Below are 18,363 nucleotides of genomic sequence, written 5' to 3'. Positions count from 1 at the left end.
TCCTTTATAATCATTTCATAATAAGTGTATTGCTAGTTAGGACTTTTATATCAGCCGGGCTCTTTTATAATTTGTTATAAAATCATTATCAAAATTCTTCATAATCCATTGTTGCGTTATGTTTATGTACATGGCCAGATAGATAGTTTTTAACTGGGGGGAACAGGGGGAGCTGTCAAATGCAGCCAAAGGGAACCGTCAAATGCAGTCAGGGGGGACTGTCAAATGTAGCCAGTCCATTTACAATATGTGAGGAAGAAAGAGTGGCTATGCAAGACAAGAGATAAAATGAACAGAAAAAAGAAAAAGAAAACATCTATCCACAGGTTCTGTCCCAGGATTTTAATAGAGAACATCAAAATTCGATTTGTTTGCATTTGGCAGTAGGCCTTTTTCAAATGTTTGGCTAGAAATTCCTTGCTTCTTCAATGAATCATGTACAAGAAAAGTAAAAATGTTAAATTTAACGGAACAATGTATGATGTCGACATCAATTAAAAAATACAGCTGAGCGACCTTATTGGGAAAGTGTTAACATTTGGCAGCGAACCAAACCAAGTTTCTCATACTATGATCGAATCAACAAAAATTCCAAGATCATGGAAACAATCTCTTTGAACAGTCAAAAAAGTGAGGTTAAACATTACCATGCAACGTTCTCCACCGAGAGGTTCACTTTAGTTTGTTTACATAACCAATGAACTTTGTACCGCGACTCACCACTTCATTTGCTGCGTTGCCATGAAGCCAAGCAAAAATATACAAAACAGTGCTGCTCAAACACATATTTTGAGTCCCACCATTCTTGCAAAGGTGAAAAAAATACTCAACATTCTTGCATTTTTCAAATTTAAAAAAATCATTAAAAAATCACGATAGCTCTAAAAAGTCTCATTTCAGCGGAAATATTCTTAAAAATGTGTAGTCTTTTGAATAAAAATAAGAAAAAAGGGGGTTAGGTCGGACGAGAAAGGTCTATTAACGGCTGCCAGCATCAAACCAGACGACGAAATCGAAGTAGATGAGTTCGTGGAGCGGCTATTGTCAGCAGCAACAATTAGCATACCTCAAACATCCGGCCGAGTCGGTCCTAAATCGGTACCATGGTGGTGTCCGGAAGTGGAAACGGCGGTCAAGCAGCGTCGAAAATTATTCAGATCACTGAAACGAAGCAGAGCAGCGGGATTAGATACAACTGACGCACTAGAAAAATTCCAAGAAGCCAGGGCAGCAGCAAAGAAAACTGTGAAAGATGACAAATGTCGATCGTGGGAGGAATTCGTCGGGAAAATATCTACAAACAGCACGACGACAGAAATGTGGCGAACAGTAAATGCTCTGAGGGGAAAGCGACAGCACCACACGGCTGTAATCAAACGATCTGATGGTTATACAGACAAAGCGGAAGAAGTAGCAGAAGAACTAGCTAAGCACTATAGTGAGAGATCGGCGACGTCTAGCTACACTTCATCGTTTCAAAAGATGAAGGAGAAAGCCGAACGAGCTCGCGTGGATGTTCTACCAGATGCTGACGAGGTTTATAACTCGGATATCACTTTGAACGAGCTCCTTTGGGCTCTCGATAAAGGACGCAGCGTTTCTACGGGTCCAGATTCCGTAGGGTATCCTATGCTACGACAATTACCCCTATCCGTTAAGACTGCGCTACTGGGACTGCTTAATAGAGTATGGCGCAATGGTTGCTTCCCAGCTAGTTGGCGAACCGGGATAGTAGTGCCAGTAGTGGATAGGTCGTTACCCAACAACGACGAACACTGCATGATCGCATCGCTCGATCTTTCGAAAGCCTACGACACCACCTGGAGATTTGGTATATTGCGTAGCCTCCTGAAATGGAAGATCGGTGGGCGGATGTACAATATACTAAACAGCTTTCTTGCCGACAGAAAATTCCGAGTTAACGTGGGAGGACATCTGTCTCGGGAAATGCCACTGAAGAACGGCGTCCCCCAAGGGTCAGTGCTCTCAGTAACGCTCTTCCTTATAGCAATGCAGCCAATATTTAAAGTAGTTCCGAAAACCGCCGCTGTGCTCGTATACGCAGACGATATCCTACTCGTAGTACGAAGGAACAAAATGCAATCCTTATACCGTAATCTGCAAGTCGCGGTGAAAGCAGTGGCCAAGTGGGCGGTGGTAGAACTCCTCGGGGGCAACGGACTTCGCTACTGCGTATTGGTTCAGCAATCATTACATCACGTCTTCTTTACGGCATCGTGCTCGTTAGTAGAGCAAACGATACGGTCGTACAAACACTCGCACCAATATATAACCGGATGATCCGATTTGCGTCAGGTGCGTATGTCACCAGTCCGATTTCAGCAATAATGGCAGAAGCCGGTACACTTCCTTTCGACCTCATGACCCTTGCGATAGTTTGTGCTGCAACCCACATCATGGAGAAAGACTACAAAAATATTGATCTTCCAGTTGTGCAACGAGCTTCCGATCGTCTTATTGAGGTGGCTGGTATGCAACTTCCAAGAATTGCTGTGCGGAAACGTCTCGGCAACCGTATGTGGCACGTTCCCAAGCCAAGTGTTGTCTGGGATGTGAAAAGACAACTGAAAGCAGGAGATCCCACCGCAGTAGTACAACCCGTCTTACAGGAATTGCTGGCCAATCAGTTCCCCCGTGCCACGGTTATCTATACCGATGGATCTAAGTGCGACAATACCGTTGGAGCAGGGGTATTCAGCGAAAACCGGCAAGAATTGATAGGACTTCCTTCGCATTGTAGTGTTTTTCCGCGGAGGCCTATGCGATTAAATCGGCGCTCAACCTTGATTTGTCAAACGAATTGCTCATATTGTCTGACTCAGCAAGCTGCCTCTCGGCCATAGAGACCGGGAAATCGCAACATCCATGGATTCAGGAAATCGAAAACCAGCTACGACACCGCCCAATTCACTTATGTTGGATCCCCGGTCACGCCGGCGTCCGTGGCAACGAAGAAGCCGATCCACTCGCCGGGGAAGCTCGAAGCATCACGCCCCTAAATATCGCCATTCCAAAGAAAGATGCCATAAAAGCGACAACCCATACGCTTCATCAACTTTGGGAAGCTAGATGGGCGCAATTAACAGACGTTAAACTTAGAGAAATAAAATTTGTTACAAAAACGTGGCTTGACCAGAAGAACTCCACCGATCAGCGAGTGCTGACTCGGCTTCGAATCGGCCACACCAGACTAACACACGAGTTCCTACTAAAAAAAAGCATCGCCACCGGTTTGTGAATGTTGCGGGACGGTCGTGAACGTGATCCTGCAGTGCAGAAAATTTGAAGCCTCTAGAAGAAAATTCAACATTGATCAGACTAGCATACGTGCGGCAACGATTCAGACAGCGAAAAACGACTGCTTGAGTTCCTGAGAGAAGCAGATCTACATCGAAGATTGTGAAGAAGGAGATAATGGACACGGAGTAGAAGAAAAGGCAGATAAAAAGCATGAAGGTTCCGGAAGAAAACTAAAGGAGAAGTAGACGCAGACGGTGAGGATTGCGGGAAGGCTGAGAAGTGAAGAAGTATAAACAAAAGTGTCGAAAAATCATGAAGATGAAAGAGTGAGTGCAGCAGATGAAAACAAAGCGAAGAAGATATGAAGATTTATAAAAGTAGCGGATCTAAAAGTGCTGAAGAAAACGAAGAAAAATCGCTAGAACCATATGAAGTGGATGAAACAGAAAGAGCAACTAAGAAGAATACAGAAAACAAATAAGTGGTATCGAAATATGTAACAATAAGTGATTAAGGATAGAGATGGCATGCGTACGAATAAAGCGCAAGATTCAAAAGAAAGAACGACGAAGCAGCAACACCAAATAGATGGAAACAGATGAGTATACGTTTTGATTGAATGTTATGTTGAAATGTAATGTTTTTTTTCTTATTTGACACGAATGCACCTGCCGGTGTAAAGTGTCGTTAATAAAATAAAAAAAAGGTATTGTGCGTTAGTGACACTTGACGTGAAGAACGCATTCAACAGCGCAAGCTGAGATGTCATCGCGCTCTCGTTACACTGGCTTAGCCTACCGGTGGGTCTGTACCGGATCCTGGAAAGCTACTTCCAGAACCGCGTACTGCTATACGAGACCGATGCCGGTCAGAAAAGGGTTCCGGATGTACAATATACTAAACAGCTTTCTTGCCGACAGAAAATTCCGAGTTAACGTGGGAGGACATCTGTCTCGGGAAATGCCACTGGAGAACGGCGTCCCCCAAGGGTCAGTGCTCTCAGTAACGCTCTTCCTTATAGCAATGCAGCCAATATTTAAAGTAGTTCCGAAAACCGCCGCTGTGCTCGTATACGCAGACGATATCCTACTCGTAGTACGAAGGAACAAAATGCAATCCTTATACCGTAATCTGCAAGTCGCGGTGAAAGCAGTGGCCAAGTGGGCGGTGGTAGAACTCCTCGGGGGCAACGGACTTCGCTACTGCGTATTGGTTCAGCAATCATTACATCACGTCTTCTTTACGGCATCGTGCTCGTTAGTAGAGCAAACGATACGGTCGTACAAACACTCGCACCAATATATAACCGGATGATCCGATTTGCGTCAGGTGCGTATGTCACCAGTCCGATTTCAGCAATAATGGCAGAAGCCGGTACACTTCCTTTCGACCTCATGACCCTTGCGATAGTTTGTGCTGCAACCCACATCATGGAGAAAGACTACAAAAATATTGATCTTCCAGTTGTGCAACGAGCTTCCGATCGTCTTATTGAGGTGGCTGGTATGCAACTTCCAAGAATTGCTGTGCGGAAACGTCTCGGCAACCGTATGTGGCACGTTCCCAAGCCAAGTGTTGTCTGGGATGTGAAAAGACAACTGAAAGCAGGAGATCCCACCGCAGTAGTACAACCCGTCTTACAGGAATTGCTGGCCAATCAGTTCCCCCGTGCCACGGTTATCTATACCGATGGATCTAAGTGCGACAATACCGTTGGAGCAGGGGTATTCAGCGAAAACCGGCAAGAATTGATAGGACTTCCTTCGCATTGTAGTGTTTTTCCGCGGAGGCCTATGCGATTAAATCGGCGCTCAACCTTGATTTGTCAAACGAATTGCTCATATTGTCTGACTCAGCAAGCTGCCTCTCGGCCATAGAGACCGGGAAATCGCAACATCCATGGATTCAGGAAATCGAAAACCAGCTACGACACCGCCCAATTCACTTATGTTGGATCCCCGGTCACGCCGGCGTCCGTGGCAACGAAGAAGCCGATCCACTCGCCGGGGAAGCTCGAAGCATCACGCCCCTAAATATCGCCATTCCAAAGAAAGATGCCATAAAAGCGACAACCCATACGCTTCATCAACTTTGGGAAGCTAGATGGGCGCAATTAACAGACGTTAAACTTAGAGAAATAAAATTTGTTACAAAAACGTGGCTTGACCAGAAGAACTCCACCGATCAGCGAGTGCTGACTCGGCTTCGAATCGGCCACACCAGACTAACACACGAGTTCCTACTAAAAAAAAGCATCGCCGCCGATTTGTGAATGTTGCGGGACGGTCGTGAACGTGATCCTGCAGTGCAGAAAATTTGAAGCCTCTAGAAGAAAATTCAACATTGATCAGACTAGCATACGTGCGGCAACGATTCAGACAGCGAAAAACGACTGCTTGAGTTCCTGAGAGAAGCAGATCTACATCGAAGATTGTGAAGAAGGAGATAATGGACACGGAGTAGAAGAAAAGGCAGATAAAAAGCATGAAGGTTCCGGAAGAAAACTAAAGGAGAAGTAGACGCAGACGGTGAGGATTGCGGGAAGGCTGAGAAGTGAAGAAGTATAAACAAAAGTGTCGAAAAATCATGAAGATGAAAGAGTGAGTGCAGCAGATGAAAACAAAGCGAAGAAGATATGAAGATTTATAAAAGTAGCGGATCTAAAAGTGCTGAAGAAAACGAAGAAAAATCGCTAGAACCATATGAAGTGGATGAAACAGAAAGAGCAACTAAGAAGAATACAGAAAACAAATAAGTGGTATCGAAATATGTAACAATAAGTGATTAAGGATAGAGATGGCATGCGTACGAATAAAGCGCAAGATTCAAAAGAAAGAACGACGAAGCAGCAACACCAAATAGATGGAAACAGATGAGTATACGTTTTGATTGAATGTTATGTTGAAATGTAATGTTTTTTTTTTCTTATTTGACACGAATGCACCTGCCGGTGTAAAGTGTCGTTAATAAAATAAAAAAAAGGTATTGTGCGTTAGTGACACTTGACGTGAAGAACGCATTCAACAGCGCAAGCTGGGATGTCATCGCGCTCTCGTTACACTGGCTTAGCCTACCGGTGGGTCTGTACCGGATCCTGGAAAGCTACTTCCAGAACCGCGTACTGCTATACGAGACCGATGCCGGTCAGAAAAGGGTTCCGATCACCGCCGGAGTTCCGCAGGGCTCGATCCTAGGCCCGGTGCTATGGAACCTCATGTATGACGGGGTTCTGAGACTGAAGCTCCCTCCTGGAGTCAAGATCGTCGACTTTGCAGACGACGGTACCTTGGAGGTCTACGGGGAGTCCATCTCTGAGGTAGAACTAACTGCAGAACACGCGATCAACACGGTGGAGGAATCGATGAGCGCGAGAGGACTGGAGCTCGCTCAGCATAAGACGGAGGTAGTTATCGTCAACAACCGCAAGTCGGCACAACAAACAGTTATCCATGTGGGAGAAGTCGTGATCACCTCACAGCGGAGTCTGAAGTCCCTCGGAGTCATTATAGACGACAAGCTGACCTTCGGCAGCCACGTCGACAATACATGCAAGAGAGCGACAACTGCTATTGCGGCACTATCGAGAATGATGTCCAACAGCTCAAAGGTGTGCGCCAGTAGACGTAGGTTACTGGCAGGCGTTGCCGTATCTATCCTCAGGTACGGCGACCCGTCGTGGTCAAGAGCACACCTACAGAAACTGGAGAGCACCTACCGCGTGATGTGCCTCAGAATGATATCTGCCTACCGCACGGTATCACACGATGCATCCTGCGTGATAGCGAGCATGATGCCAGTCGGGCTTGTGATTCGGGAAGATGAGGAGTGCTTCGAGCTACGTGGAAATAGGAGAGCCCGCGAGCGCACCAGGGTGACCTCGGTCGCCAGATGGCAGCGTGAGTGGGACAACTCCTCGAAAGGTAGGTGGACCCACCGGCTGATACGTAGCATATCGAGCTGGGTGGGCAGACCCCATGGGGAAGTTCACTTCCATCTGACACAATTCCTGTCAGGCCATGGCTGTTTCTGACAGTACCTCCACAGTTTCGGGCACGCGGAGGTCCCAGCCTGCCCGGACTGCCCAGGTGTAGACGAAACTGCCGAACACATACTGTTCGTATGTCTGTGGCTGGGACACAACCCCTCATACCCTTATTCAGCGGATGTGTCAATCGGTGGAGAAGTGGAACGCAGTCTCGACTGCAACCACCCAGATGGCCAGTAGGCTACAGGTAATTTGGCGAACCGAGCAACAGACGACGGGCACAACTAACTAGTGATTGGTTAGTTGGAGCGAAAAAAGCCGAGCGCAGAAAAGTGAGTGAATGGTCTATCCATGCTCAGGCAGGTTTGGCGCAACGACTGGCAACCGCGTAAGGGGTAAACCCAGCCACTCCGAAGCAAGGCAGAAGAACGAGTGTATAGGCGTATATGTGGACTGCCTCATGCCAAGATGGGAGGGTCGTAGCGTAATATGTTGGGACTTAGCTATCGATGCCTCGTGGCGTGGCAGAGGAGTGAAAGGGTGAGCATCCAAGTCAGTCTCACACGGTTTGTTAAGGGTGATCATAAAAGTCAGCCTCGCATGGTATGGTAAAGGCTAGCACAAAAGTAAGCTTAGCAAGGAATGAGAAAGGTGAGCACACAAGTCAGCCTCGCATGGTATGTCAGAAGTGGGGCCTAAGAAAAATGTCCCACATGGGATGCCAGGGGGAGTGACAGGGGTATAATAGAGTGGCACGATCGAGAGTGAACCAGGTGATAGGTAGAGCATCCAAGTCAGCCTCACATGGTATGGTAGAGGCGAGCACAAAAATAAGCCTAGCAAGGAACGAAAAAGGTGAGCACAAAAGTCAGCCTCATGTGGAGTGTTAGAGAGTGAATCAAGGTGCGATAGAGAGAGCACCCAAGTAAGCCTCATACAGGACGTATGAACGCGTGAGTGAGAGTGAATGAGTACATCAAGTACAGCCATCCCCCCAGAAGTAATACCGAGAGGTAGTCCCTGGGGGGAACGATGGCGGAACCCAATGGAGTTTAGTCGGTATTAATGGCAGCGTCACCATTCGAGCCCGACTCGCCCCCAGTGCACCCCGTGTGGTAGCTTGGACACCTACTAATAGCACGTGTACTGGGTTAGTACGTAAACGTCTTCTCCATTGGAACAAAAAAGACCAGGCATCAATTAATAACATCACGCGACATGCCCTAAAAGTTACGGTCTTCCAAAAATACATAAATCCAATAGTCTGCTGAGGGTCATCCTGTCGTGCATTAATTGCCCAACATATGATCTCTCAAAGTATTTAGCTGTTATTCTCGGCCTATCGATCAATCAGAACAAATACAATGTCCTAAACTCTTACGAGTTTTGCTCATTCATAAACAACACAACACTACCCCCGAATCATGTGTTGGTTTCGTTCGATGTCATTAGTTTGTTTACTTGCGGTGTGCAATAACTGGAGCTCGATAGAGAAAAACACAACTATCAAAGATGAAAAAACTTTCATAGACCTCATCGATTTCAATCTCTCCTCCAGTTATTTCGTATTTCGCGGAGAATATTACAGGCAGAAATCGGGAACAGCAATGGGTAATCCATTATCCTCTGCCTTGGCAGATCTAGTAATGGATTCATTACTAGATGACGTGTTGAAGACGATCAATATACCTATCCCCTTTTAAAGAAACATGTGGATGATTTGATCACCGCTCTCCCAGCTAATGAAGTTGATCATGTGAAGAGTGCGCTGAATGCCTATAATTCCACATATTCAGTTTACATGTGAGATTGAGAGCAACAATCGTTTGCCTTGGTTGACATGGTTCTGATAAGAACGGACGAGCAGAGGATTCTTTACCGACAGGTACAAAAAAGCCGGTGGCATCTGGCCGAATTTTAAATTTTCTCTCTCTCCATCCGCTCACGCAAAAGCTAAATACAGCCATGGGGTTCATTGCAAGAGTATTTCGACTATCAACGTACAAAACAGATAACCAAATAAGCTAACGGTACGAGAATACTTGCGCAATAACAATTATCCCAGCACCCTTGTAAATCGACTGATCAATCGATTTGTCAACAAAAATCCCAGCACAGTAAATGACCGCCCTCCCGAGAGCGAACAAACGGTATATCGATCCCTCCACCACGTAGATGCTCTCACACCCGCCCTTGTCAGGAGCGTTCAGAGGAATCACGAAAATGTAAGGTTAGGTTTCAAATGTACAAAAACCAATGCAATTTTGTTTTCCAAGTTGAAAGATCCCACTCCTCTTCTTTCAATACGAAATGTAATCTATCGTATACCCTGCACAGGATGTGATAGTTCCTACATAGGTTTAACTACCCAACAACTCAAACAGCGCCTGTCTGGCCACCGATCGCTCATAAAACGGTACAATGAATTCAAAACGTCAAGCAGCGAGCGAGAGACAAGCAATACGGACGAGTTTAAAAAGACAGCGCTAATGGTTCATGACATTGATAATGAGCACAGCTTTGATCTATCAAAAACAACAATTTTAGACCTTGACAAACGATTACAAACTTTACAGATTTTGGAAATGTGCCACATTTTTAGTGATGGTTCAACAATTAATTTCAGAACTAACACTATTAATTTGAATGCAGCATACTCTGGGGTGCTACTCTCTCTCTCTCTCTCTCTCTCTCTCTCTCTCTCTCATTAAGCATAAACTTCGCTCACTCTCTTCTGCTCGCTTCCCATACGTCAAATTATTGCTGTTTCCACTTCCATCTGTTCCATACCTCGATACTGTTTACAACACACACTTTTGCTTTTTAAACGTTTCATTGCTCAGTCTGCTAGTGATGTGTGCGGGGACCGTCTGTGTAAGTTGCCAGAATTCAAACAAATTTGCAGTTCAAATCAAATTCAAACTTAATTTTGACATTACAGTGTAGATCAGTGCGTTGTTTTTCCCGTCTAAATATTGCAACCAACTTGACTAAGATAATATTGTTCGTGTTGTAAGTAATCTGTGTGTTTGCAAATTGAATGTTGTATGTAATTATTGTTCAAATTGTAGTTTTGCCCAGAAGATGAAGGCATAGACCTTCGAAACGCCGTGACCAAACGCCATCTCTCATTACTGAAAACAAAGTGGCCGTTCATCTTTCTATCGAACCACATTTTTAATGAAAAAAATTGAACAAAAAGAAAGCTAACAAGGATGTCGCTCTTGCTACTTTGGGGTGTCGGTCTTACCCGCAGCGATTTTTAAAATGTCATTTTTCTCCATTTTTTTGCAACCATGAATCGATTTTTTTGAAACGCTGAAAAAAATATATCTTGTTAAGAACCATCTAAACAAGGATTATGCACAGAAAATACAATTTTTGGAGCTTTGTGGTATTTTAGAAAAATGTTTGCGCTTAAGGCATCGGACTTGCCAAACACGAGTTTTTTTTACAATGCCTGATGTCTGTCTTTGTAAGAGAACAAATTCATTATTGATTTTATCCAATCCGTTAATGCTATACCTCTACTAACCACATATCAATACATAACAAGCAAATAGTCGTCGGACTAAATACCCTAATCGTCAATCTTCATTCCATTCTGTATCAACTATGTGATGTGGCAACAGAAAGAAAAGATCACAATGTCGAATAGAGAGGGAAAATTACAGGTTAATTTCAAGCTAGATACATCGAGATAAGGAGATATCGAGATGGAGAAAATATAGAGATATGGAGGATTTTTCACAGGTAATCTGAAAGGACTTGCGTAACAATCGAGATAGAGAGAAATATCTAGATAGAGAGAGTTAACTGTATTAGCGTTGTTAAATTCATCTGAACAGAAACATGTTGAAATGTTGCAGGTTACCCCGCTGTTGAAAATTTCCTAAAGTTTCCTAACAAAGGGAAATTACCATTTGATCGAGCGAGAAACGAAGGTCAGAATCAGGGAATCTTGTGCATCCCCAATATGATCCACAATCTGCGATCAGTGCGATCTCACTCCTTCCCATACCATTTCTTGGTTTGTCTCACTACACGAGTGCAGGTAGTAACCGATCCAGGGCGAACAGGCCTTTTGCCGTTGTGCTTTACCCGTCAGCCGGCCAGCTGATCTTTATATGTAGAAGGGATAAATCAGATCCAATAAACCGTCGCGTGATACACACGTCTTTCGTTCGCCAAAAAATACGTTTTTTAGTTCGCGCAATAAAGTGTATTTTTTTCGTTTATAAAATTGAAAGTGTTTAGAAGTGTCCGAAGAATCCAGACGTGCGCGCGCGAACATTGGTCCTTCGAGCCGGATTTCGATCCAGTGAAGTGGTTCTCGGACACTTTCTAAAAGACAGTTTAAAAACGGTGGACAATCTCCGTGATTGAAGTGCGGTCAGTGAACTTTACAAGCGGGCATTGACCCCTATGCGAAGACCGCCAAGTGACATGGTAAGCGGCTGGTGATAGTGCGCGAAGAAGAGCATCACCATTTTCGACGCTAGTTGATGCCATCGTGAGAAGACTTCGGCGCCATCGCGGATCGGAGCGCGTGTTTCTGCAGCAGCTATTCAGCGGCGACAACAATTAGGCGGTCATCGTGCAACGGCAGATTTATCCCGGACGGGGATTCCGAGCGGAATTAAAGGGAGTATAGCGCATGATATTTGTGTGGTGGCGCATTTGCATGTGGCGCATGTTATGTTGTGTTGGCTGGAAAATAAATAATTAAGATTATGCGAGCATTTTGTTTTTGGCAAGTGTGTCCCTGATAAAAGTTGGTCTCGAAAGTTCCGCTGGATTTTTCGCCTGTTGCTTTCCTCCCGTCTGGTTTCCCTCTGTTGTAGTTTGGCTTTTCTGTCAATTTTCGGTTTCGCGAATTAGTAGTGTGGAGCGTCGAGTCGATCAGTCAATTTATTTTTAAAGAGTGCAGTGGCTGTTTCAATTAAACGGTTTGAATTTTGTGAACGGTGTGGTGAGTGCAGGCCAAGTGCAGTGATTCAAAATGGCAGAACTTAGATCTCTTCGTAAGCGGGAGCACCAGATAGTGAAGGCTTTCGACAGCGTGCAACATTTTCTCCAGAAATACGACCAGGAGACTGATAGCGGGCAAGTGAACCTTCGGCTGCATGGACTTGAGGAAGATTTTAAGGATTTTGTTGTGGTTCGGAGTAAGCTTGAGTTGCTGCTGGAAGATGTTGAGGTCCAGAAACATGCTAAATCTGACCCAGACTTGAAGCAGGAGGCGTTGGAACATATGGACGATGAAAATGATCGTATTATGCAGGAATTTCGTGATCGATTCTACGCACTGAAGGCGGCGCTTGTGACTTTGCTACCACATTTCCTACCCCCACCAACGCCACCATCACAAAGAGGTCCCCATTCGTCAATTGCAGGAGATGATGTTTTCGGTGTGCACCCAACGCCGACATTTTCAAAAGTGAAGCTACCTGAAATCCGTTTACCGTCGTTCAGTGGTAAGATCTTCGAGTGGGTAACCTTTCGTGACACCTTTCAAAGCCTCATTCACAACAATCCTCAGTTGACCGACATGGACCGTTTCACCTACTTGAGATCATCGTTATCAGGAGACGCATTGCAGGAGATTAGTTCTGTGGGCTTGTCAGCCGTAAACTACAACGTTGCGTGGGAAATGTTAGCGAATCGTTATGAAAACAAGAAGTTGATTGTGAAGGCTCATCTAGACGCACTTTTCGCTACAGAAGGGCTCAAGAGAGAGAGCTATGAAAAACTCAACAGTCTCATTAGCGAGTTTGAGAAAAACCTTCAGATGCTGGACAAGATTGGGCAAAACACCTCCGAGTGGAGCACCATTCTCGCATACATGTTGTGTTCTAAGCTCGATTCCGATACGCTGCGGCAGTGGGAAACTCATCACAACTCAAAGGATGTACCCACGTATACTGCTATGCTCGGTTTCTTGCGCAATCATTGTGATGTACTCCAGTCAGTGGCTCCTGCTAAATCCAACTTCGTCGATCATCGTTCCTCGAAACCAGCTGTCTGTCACACAGTGGTGAAAACGTCAAACAGATGCGCATTCTGCAGTGAATCGTGGCATCCTGCTTTCCAGTGTTCTGCATTTCAACGGATGAACGTTCCAGATCGTGTCGAGGCTGTCGCTAAACACAGACTGTGTCGAAACTGTCTGCGTCCAGGACATTATGCAAATTCCTGCGAAAGAGGGGTCTGCCGTCATTGTCAACAGAAGCACCATTCCATGCTGCATGGACTATCAGATCCTCCGTTCCACACTCGCAGCCGAAACCTCCGATACAAGACGAGCAATCGCGACCGCCAAAGGCTAAGCAACACAATTCGAACCAACACACACACACCACCACTGCCAGCTCGCAGCGCACAAACAACACATCTCCAGCCACCAACACGCCCACCACAAGTCAAAATTATGTCGCACTCCCCATCACACCTACACACAACATACTTCTGTCTACCGCTCTCGTTACAATCAAAGATCGTTTTGGTAGAGCGACGCTGGCACGAGCTCTGCTAGACTCGTGTTCCCAGCACTGTCTAATGACTGCCAGTTTTGCGAGCAAGCTACAGTTCCGTGAGACTCCTACGTATTTGTCGGTTCAAGGGATTGGATCAGCTCGATCGGTTTCCACCAAATTAGTTAGTGCAGAGGTCGGTCCTAGGTCTAGGATCATTTCGCCATTCACTGAAGAGATGCAGTTCCATGTGCTGCCAAAGCTGACTGTGTTACTTCCGACGACGAGTTGCAATCCGGCCGAGTGGGATCTTCCGGATTCGACGTTGATAGCCGATCCCAGGTTTCACGAGCCTGGTCCGGTCGATTTGATTATCGGAGCTGAATATTACATGGACTTGCTGAAAGATGAACGACAAAAGGCTACACCATCAGGACCGACTCTGCAGAATACGGTGTTTGGGTGGATAGTCTCGGGAAGAGTTCCCAACAGTACAAATAGCGAGCGATGTTCACTGGTTCACGTGTGCTCGACGGCGGAAATCAAAGAGCAGCTCACCAGATTTTGGGAATTGGAGACCTGTCGAACCGCCAGCACCAATTCCGTCGAAGAAACCACCTGCGAACAGTTTTTCAAGGAGACTACAGTAAGAGACGAGAATGGCAGATTTGTTGTGGCCCTGCCAAAGAAGGAATACGTTATCAGCAAATTGGGAGATTCAAGGGCAACTGCTCTCAAACGGTTCATGGGACTCGAACGACGATTTGCAGCTAACCCAGACCTGAAGACGCTGTATTCCCAGTTTATACACGAATACCAAACTCTCGGCCACATGAAAGAGGTCATCGATGATACCGCCGCAGGGAAGACATTTTATTTACCGCACCACGCTGTTCTAAAGCCGGACAGTACCACCACGAAACTCCGAGTAGTTTTTGATGGCTCTTGTCGAACATCTACGGGCATTTCTTTGAACGACGGCTTGATGGTCGGTCCCGTTGTTCAGGAAGACCTCCTCAGTATCACGTTACGCTTCCGTATCCACCGATTTGCAATAGTAGCCGACATCGCCAAGATGTACCGAATGGTTCGAGTTCAGGCAACGGATCAACCGCTACAACGGATCTTGTGGAGAGATTCTATCGAAGAGCCAGTCCGTGCTTTCGAATTGACGACCGTTACGTACGGTACCGCGTCTGCGCCTTATCTGGCCACAAAATGCCTGCAAAGTTTAGCCGAGGAAGGAGAGGAAACGCATCCAGATGCTGCTAAGGTGCTCAAGCAGGACTTCTACGTGGACGATATGCTCTCAGGTGTAGACGACGTGAAGGATGGAAGGAAGTTGATCCAACAGCTGGTCGAGCTTTTACAGTCAGCAGGATTTTCACTTCGCAAGTGGAATTCCAACAGTAAGGAGCTCCTACAGAACGTGCCTGAGCAGTTGAGGGACGATCGGTCGATCCTAGAGTTAGATTCGTCTAGTTCAACCATCAAAACGCTAGGACTTGTGTGGGAACCCAGTACCGACAGCTTTCGATTCACTATTCCAACCTGGAACTCCGCGGCTGTAATCACCAAACGAATAGTGCTCTCAGACGTCTCCCGACTGTTTGACCCATTAGGCCTCGTGGGGCCTGTTATTATTCAAGCAAAAATATTCATCCAAGAGTTATGGAAACAAGAGTGTTCTTGGGATGAACCTCTCCTGCCAGAGCTACAGGAATACTGGCAAGAGTATCGGAGAAACCTTGCTGGTTTGGATAGCCTCTCTGTTCCTCGGTGGGTTGGAATATCTAGCAACATTGTAGCAGAGGAGCTACATGGGTTTTGTGACGCCTCTGAAGCAGCTTACGGAGCCTGTATTTATATTAGGACAGTTACAGAGACTGGATCTGTATCAGTGCGGCTGTTGACATCCAAATCGCGGGTTGCTCCACTTGAAAACCTGAAGAAGAAAAAGAAAAGGCAGTCCATACCTCGCTTGGAATTGTCGTCAGCACTGTTGCTCGCTCACTTGTACGAAAAGGTCGTACAAAGTCTCCGCATCTCCGTTAGATCATTCTTTTGGACGAATTCGATGATCGTTAAGTGCTGGCTTTCGTCATCGCCATCAAGATGGAAGCAATTTGTCGCTAATCGAGTCTCCATGGAATGGAACCACGTCGCAGGTGTAGAAAATCCAGCAGATTTAGTCTCGCGTGGGATGATCCCAGCACAGCTTCAGTACCAATATGTTTGGTTTGACGGACCTCGCTGGTTGCTATTGGAAGAAGCCTATCGCCCTCAGCCCCGCCAGATTAGAGAAGAAGACATTGCATCAGCTGACTTGGAGGAGAAAACCACCACGTTAGTCCTTCAGGCAAACACTCCCAGTGAGATCTTCAACCTACGATCGTCACTGTCGGAGTTAGTTCGCGTTATGGCTTATATTCGCCGTTTCCGGTTCAACGCACAAGCTGTCAACCGCAACTGTAGAAGGTATGGGCCGATCACATCGTCTGAGCTCGACGATGCACTGCGAGCATTGGTTCGGCTTGCGCAAGAAGAAAGCTTTCCACAAGAACTTGCTGATTTGTCCAAGCGAACCCACGTGCGGGACTCGTCGCGCATTGTGTCACTAAAGCCGATTCTCAATGAAGGCATGATGTGTGTTGGCGGCCGGTTACGACATGCATCAGTTTCACCGAATCGCAAGCATCCGTACATTCTCGACCCACATCACCCGCTGACGAAAATCGTAGTTACTCACTACCATCGGAAACTATTTCATGCGGGACAGCAGCTGTTAATTTCGGCAATGCGAGAGCGATTCTGGCCAGTGTACACCAGCAACTTGGTGCGACAGGTAATCCACGAGTGCGTCGCTTGTTTTCGAGTTCGACCAAAGGTTCATGACCAGATTATGGCTGATCTCCCGGCTGAAAGAGTAACTCCCTGTTCGCCGTTTCAAAGAGTCGGAGTTGATTACTGCGGACCATTTTCAGTGGTCTATCCACATCGTCGTTGCCGGCCTGTAAAATGTTTCGTCGCAGTCTACAATTGCCTTACTACCAAGGCGATACACTTAGAGATAGCCGTGGATCTTACGACGCAGGCCTTCCTAGCATCGTTGAAGCGCTTCTCGGCTCGACGTGGAAAACCCGAGCTGATAATGTGTGACAACGCAAAGAATTTTGTTGGTGCAAAACGAGAGCTGGATGAACTTCGCAAGCTGTTTCACAACCAACAGTTCCAGAACACTGTCGCAAAGGAGGCGGCAGACGACAGAATTGAGTTTCGGTTCATTCCAGCACGTTCTCCTAACTTCGGTGGGCTATGGGAATCCGCTGTCAAATCGTTTAAGACACTCTTCAAACGTACGATTGGCTTGAATACCTTGGTGTACGACGAAATGCAGACAGTCTTGATTCAGATTGAGTCGATTCTGAACTCACGACCGCTCACCTCCGTTAGCAACGACCCAGACGATTTTGAAGCTCTGACACCAGGACATTTTCTAATACAGCGACCCTTAATGGCAATTCCGGAACCAGATCTTGGAGAGATCCCGGAAAATCGGCTGTCCGCCTGGCAAAAGGCACAGCGATTCACACAGGTTCTGTGGAAAAAATGGTCGACGCAGTATTTGTCGAATCTGCACAATAGGACGAAGTGGACACGCCAAAAAGACAACATACGTGTGGGCACTATGGTTGTTCTCAAAGAAGAAAATTTGCCTCCGTTGAAATGGCACCTAGCGCGTGTGACGGAGATTCAAACAGGTCCAGATGGGCGTCCGTGGCAACGAAGAAGCCGATCCACTCGCCGGGGAAGCTCGAAGCATCACGCCCCTAAATATCGCCATTCCAAAGAAAGATGCCATAAAAGCGACAACCCATACGCTTCATCAACTTTGGGAAGCTAGATGGGCGCAATTAACAGACGTTAAACTTAGAGAAATAAAATTTGTTACAAAAACGTGGCTTGACCAGAAGAACTCCACCGATCAGCGAGTGCTGACTCGGCTTCGAATCGGCCACACCAGACTAACACACGAGTTCCTACTAAAAAAAAGCATCGCCGCCGATTTGTGAATGTTGCGGGACGGTCGTGAACGTGATCCTGCAGTGCAGAAAATTTGAAGCCTCTAGAAGAAAATTCAACATTGATCAGACTAGCATACGTGCGGCAACGATTCAGACAGCGAAAAACGACTGCTTGAGTTCCTGAGAGAAGCAGATCTACATCGAAGATTGTGAAGAAGGAGATAATGGACACTGAGTAGAAGAAAAGGCAGATAAAAAGCATGAAGGTTCCGGAAGAAAACTAAAGGAGAAGTAGACGCAGACGGTGAGGATTGCGGGAAGGCTGAGAAGTGAAGAAGTATAAACAAAAGTGTCGAAAAATCATGAAGATGAAAGAGTGAGTGCAGCAGATGAAAACAAAGCGAAGAAGATATGAAGATTTATAAAAGTAGCGGATCTAAAAGTGCTGAAGAAAACGAAGAAAAATCGCTAGAACCATATGAAGTGGATGAAACAGAAAGAGCAACTAAGAAGAATACAGAAAACAAATAAGTGGTATCGAAATATGTAACAATAAGTGATTAAGGATAGAGATGGCATGCGTACGAATAAAGCGCAAGATTCAAAAGAAAGAACGACG

General features: G+C 46.0%; 1 protein-coding gene across 1 annotated transcript; it reads left to right on the top strand.

Moving 5' to 3' along the window:
* Positions 1 to 12,248: 12,248 nt before the first annotated feature.
* Positions 12,249 to 17,623, top strand: LOC131695766 (uncharacterized). Its single transcript, XM_058984283.1, has 2 exons — positions 12,249 to 13,283; positions 13,529 to 17,623. The coding sequence occupies exons 1-2, from the start codon at positions 12,249 to 12,251 to the stop codon at positions 17,621 to 17,623; spliced, it is 5,130 nt and encodes a 1,709-aa protein (XP_058840266.1).
* The last annotated feature ends 740 nt before the right edge of the window (positions 17,624 to 18,363 follow it).

Source organism: Topomyia yanbarensis, unplaced genomic scaffold (assembly GCF_030247195.1).
Source record: "Topomyia yanbarensis strain Yona2022 unplaced genomic scaffold, ASM3024719v1 HiC_scaffold_52, whole genome shotgun sequence".
NCBI lineage: Eukaryota > Metazoa > Arthropoda > Insecta > Diptera > Culicidae > Topomyia > Topomyia yanbarensis.
This window is presented reverse-complemented; position numbering and strand designations above follow the sequence as displayed.

Bases quoted from the DNA above. Each gene is read 5' to 3' on its own strand.
- LOC131695766 (XM_058984283.1), top strand. From the start codon at position 12,249: ATGGCAGAACTTAGATCTCTTCGTAAGCGGGAGCACCAGATAGTGAAG. The intron at 13,284-13,528 runs GTGAAAACGTCA...CCACACTCGCAG, and splicing joins CAGCTGTCTGTCACACAGTG to CCGAAACCTCCGATACAAGA.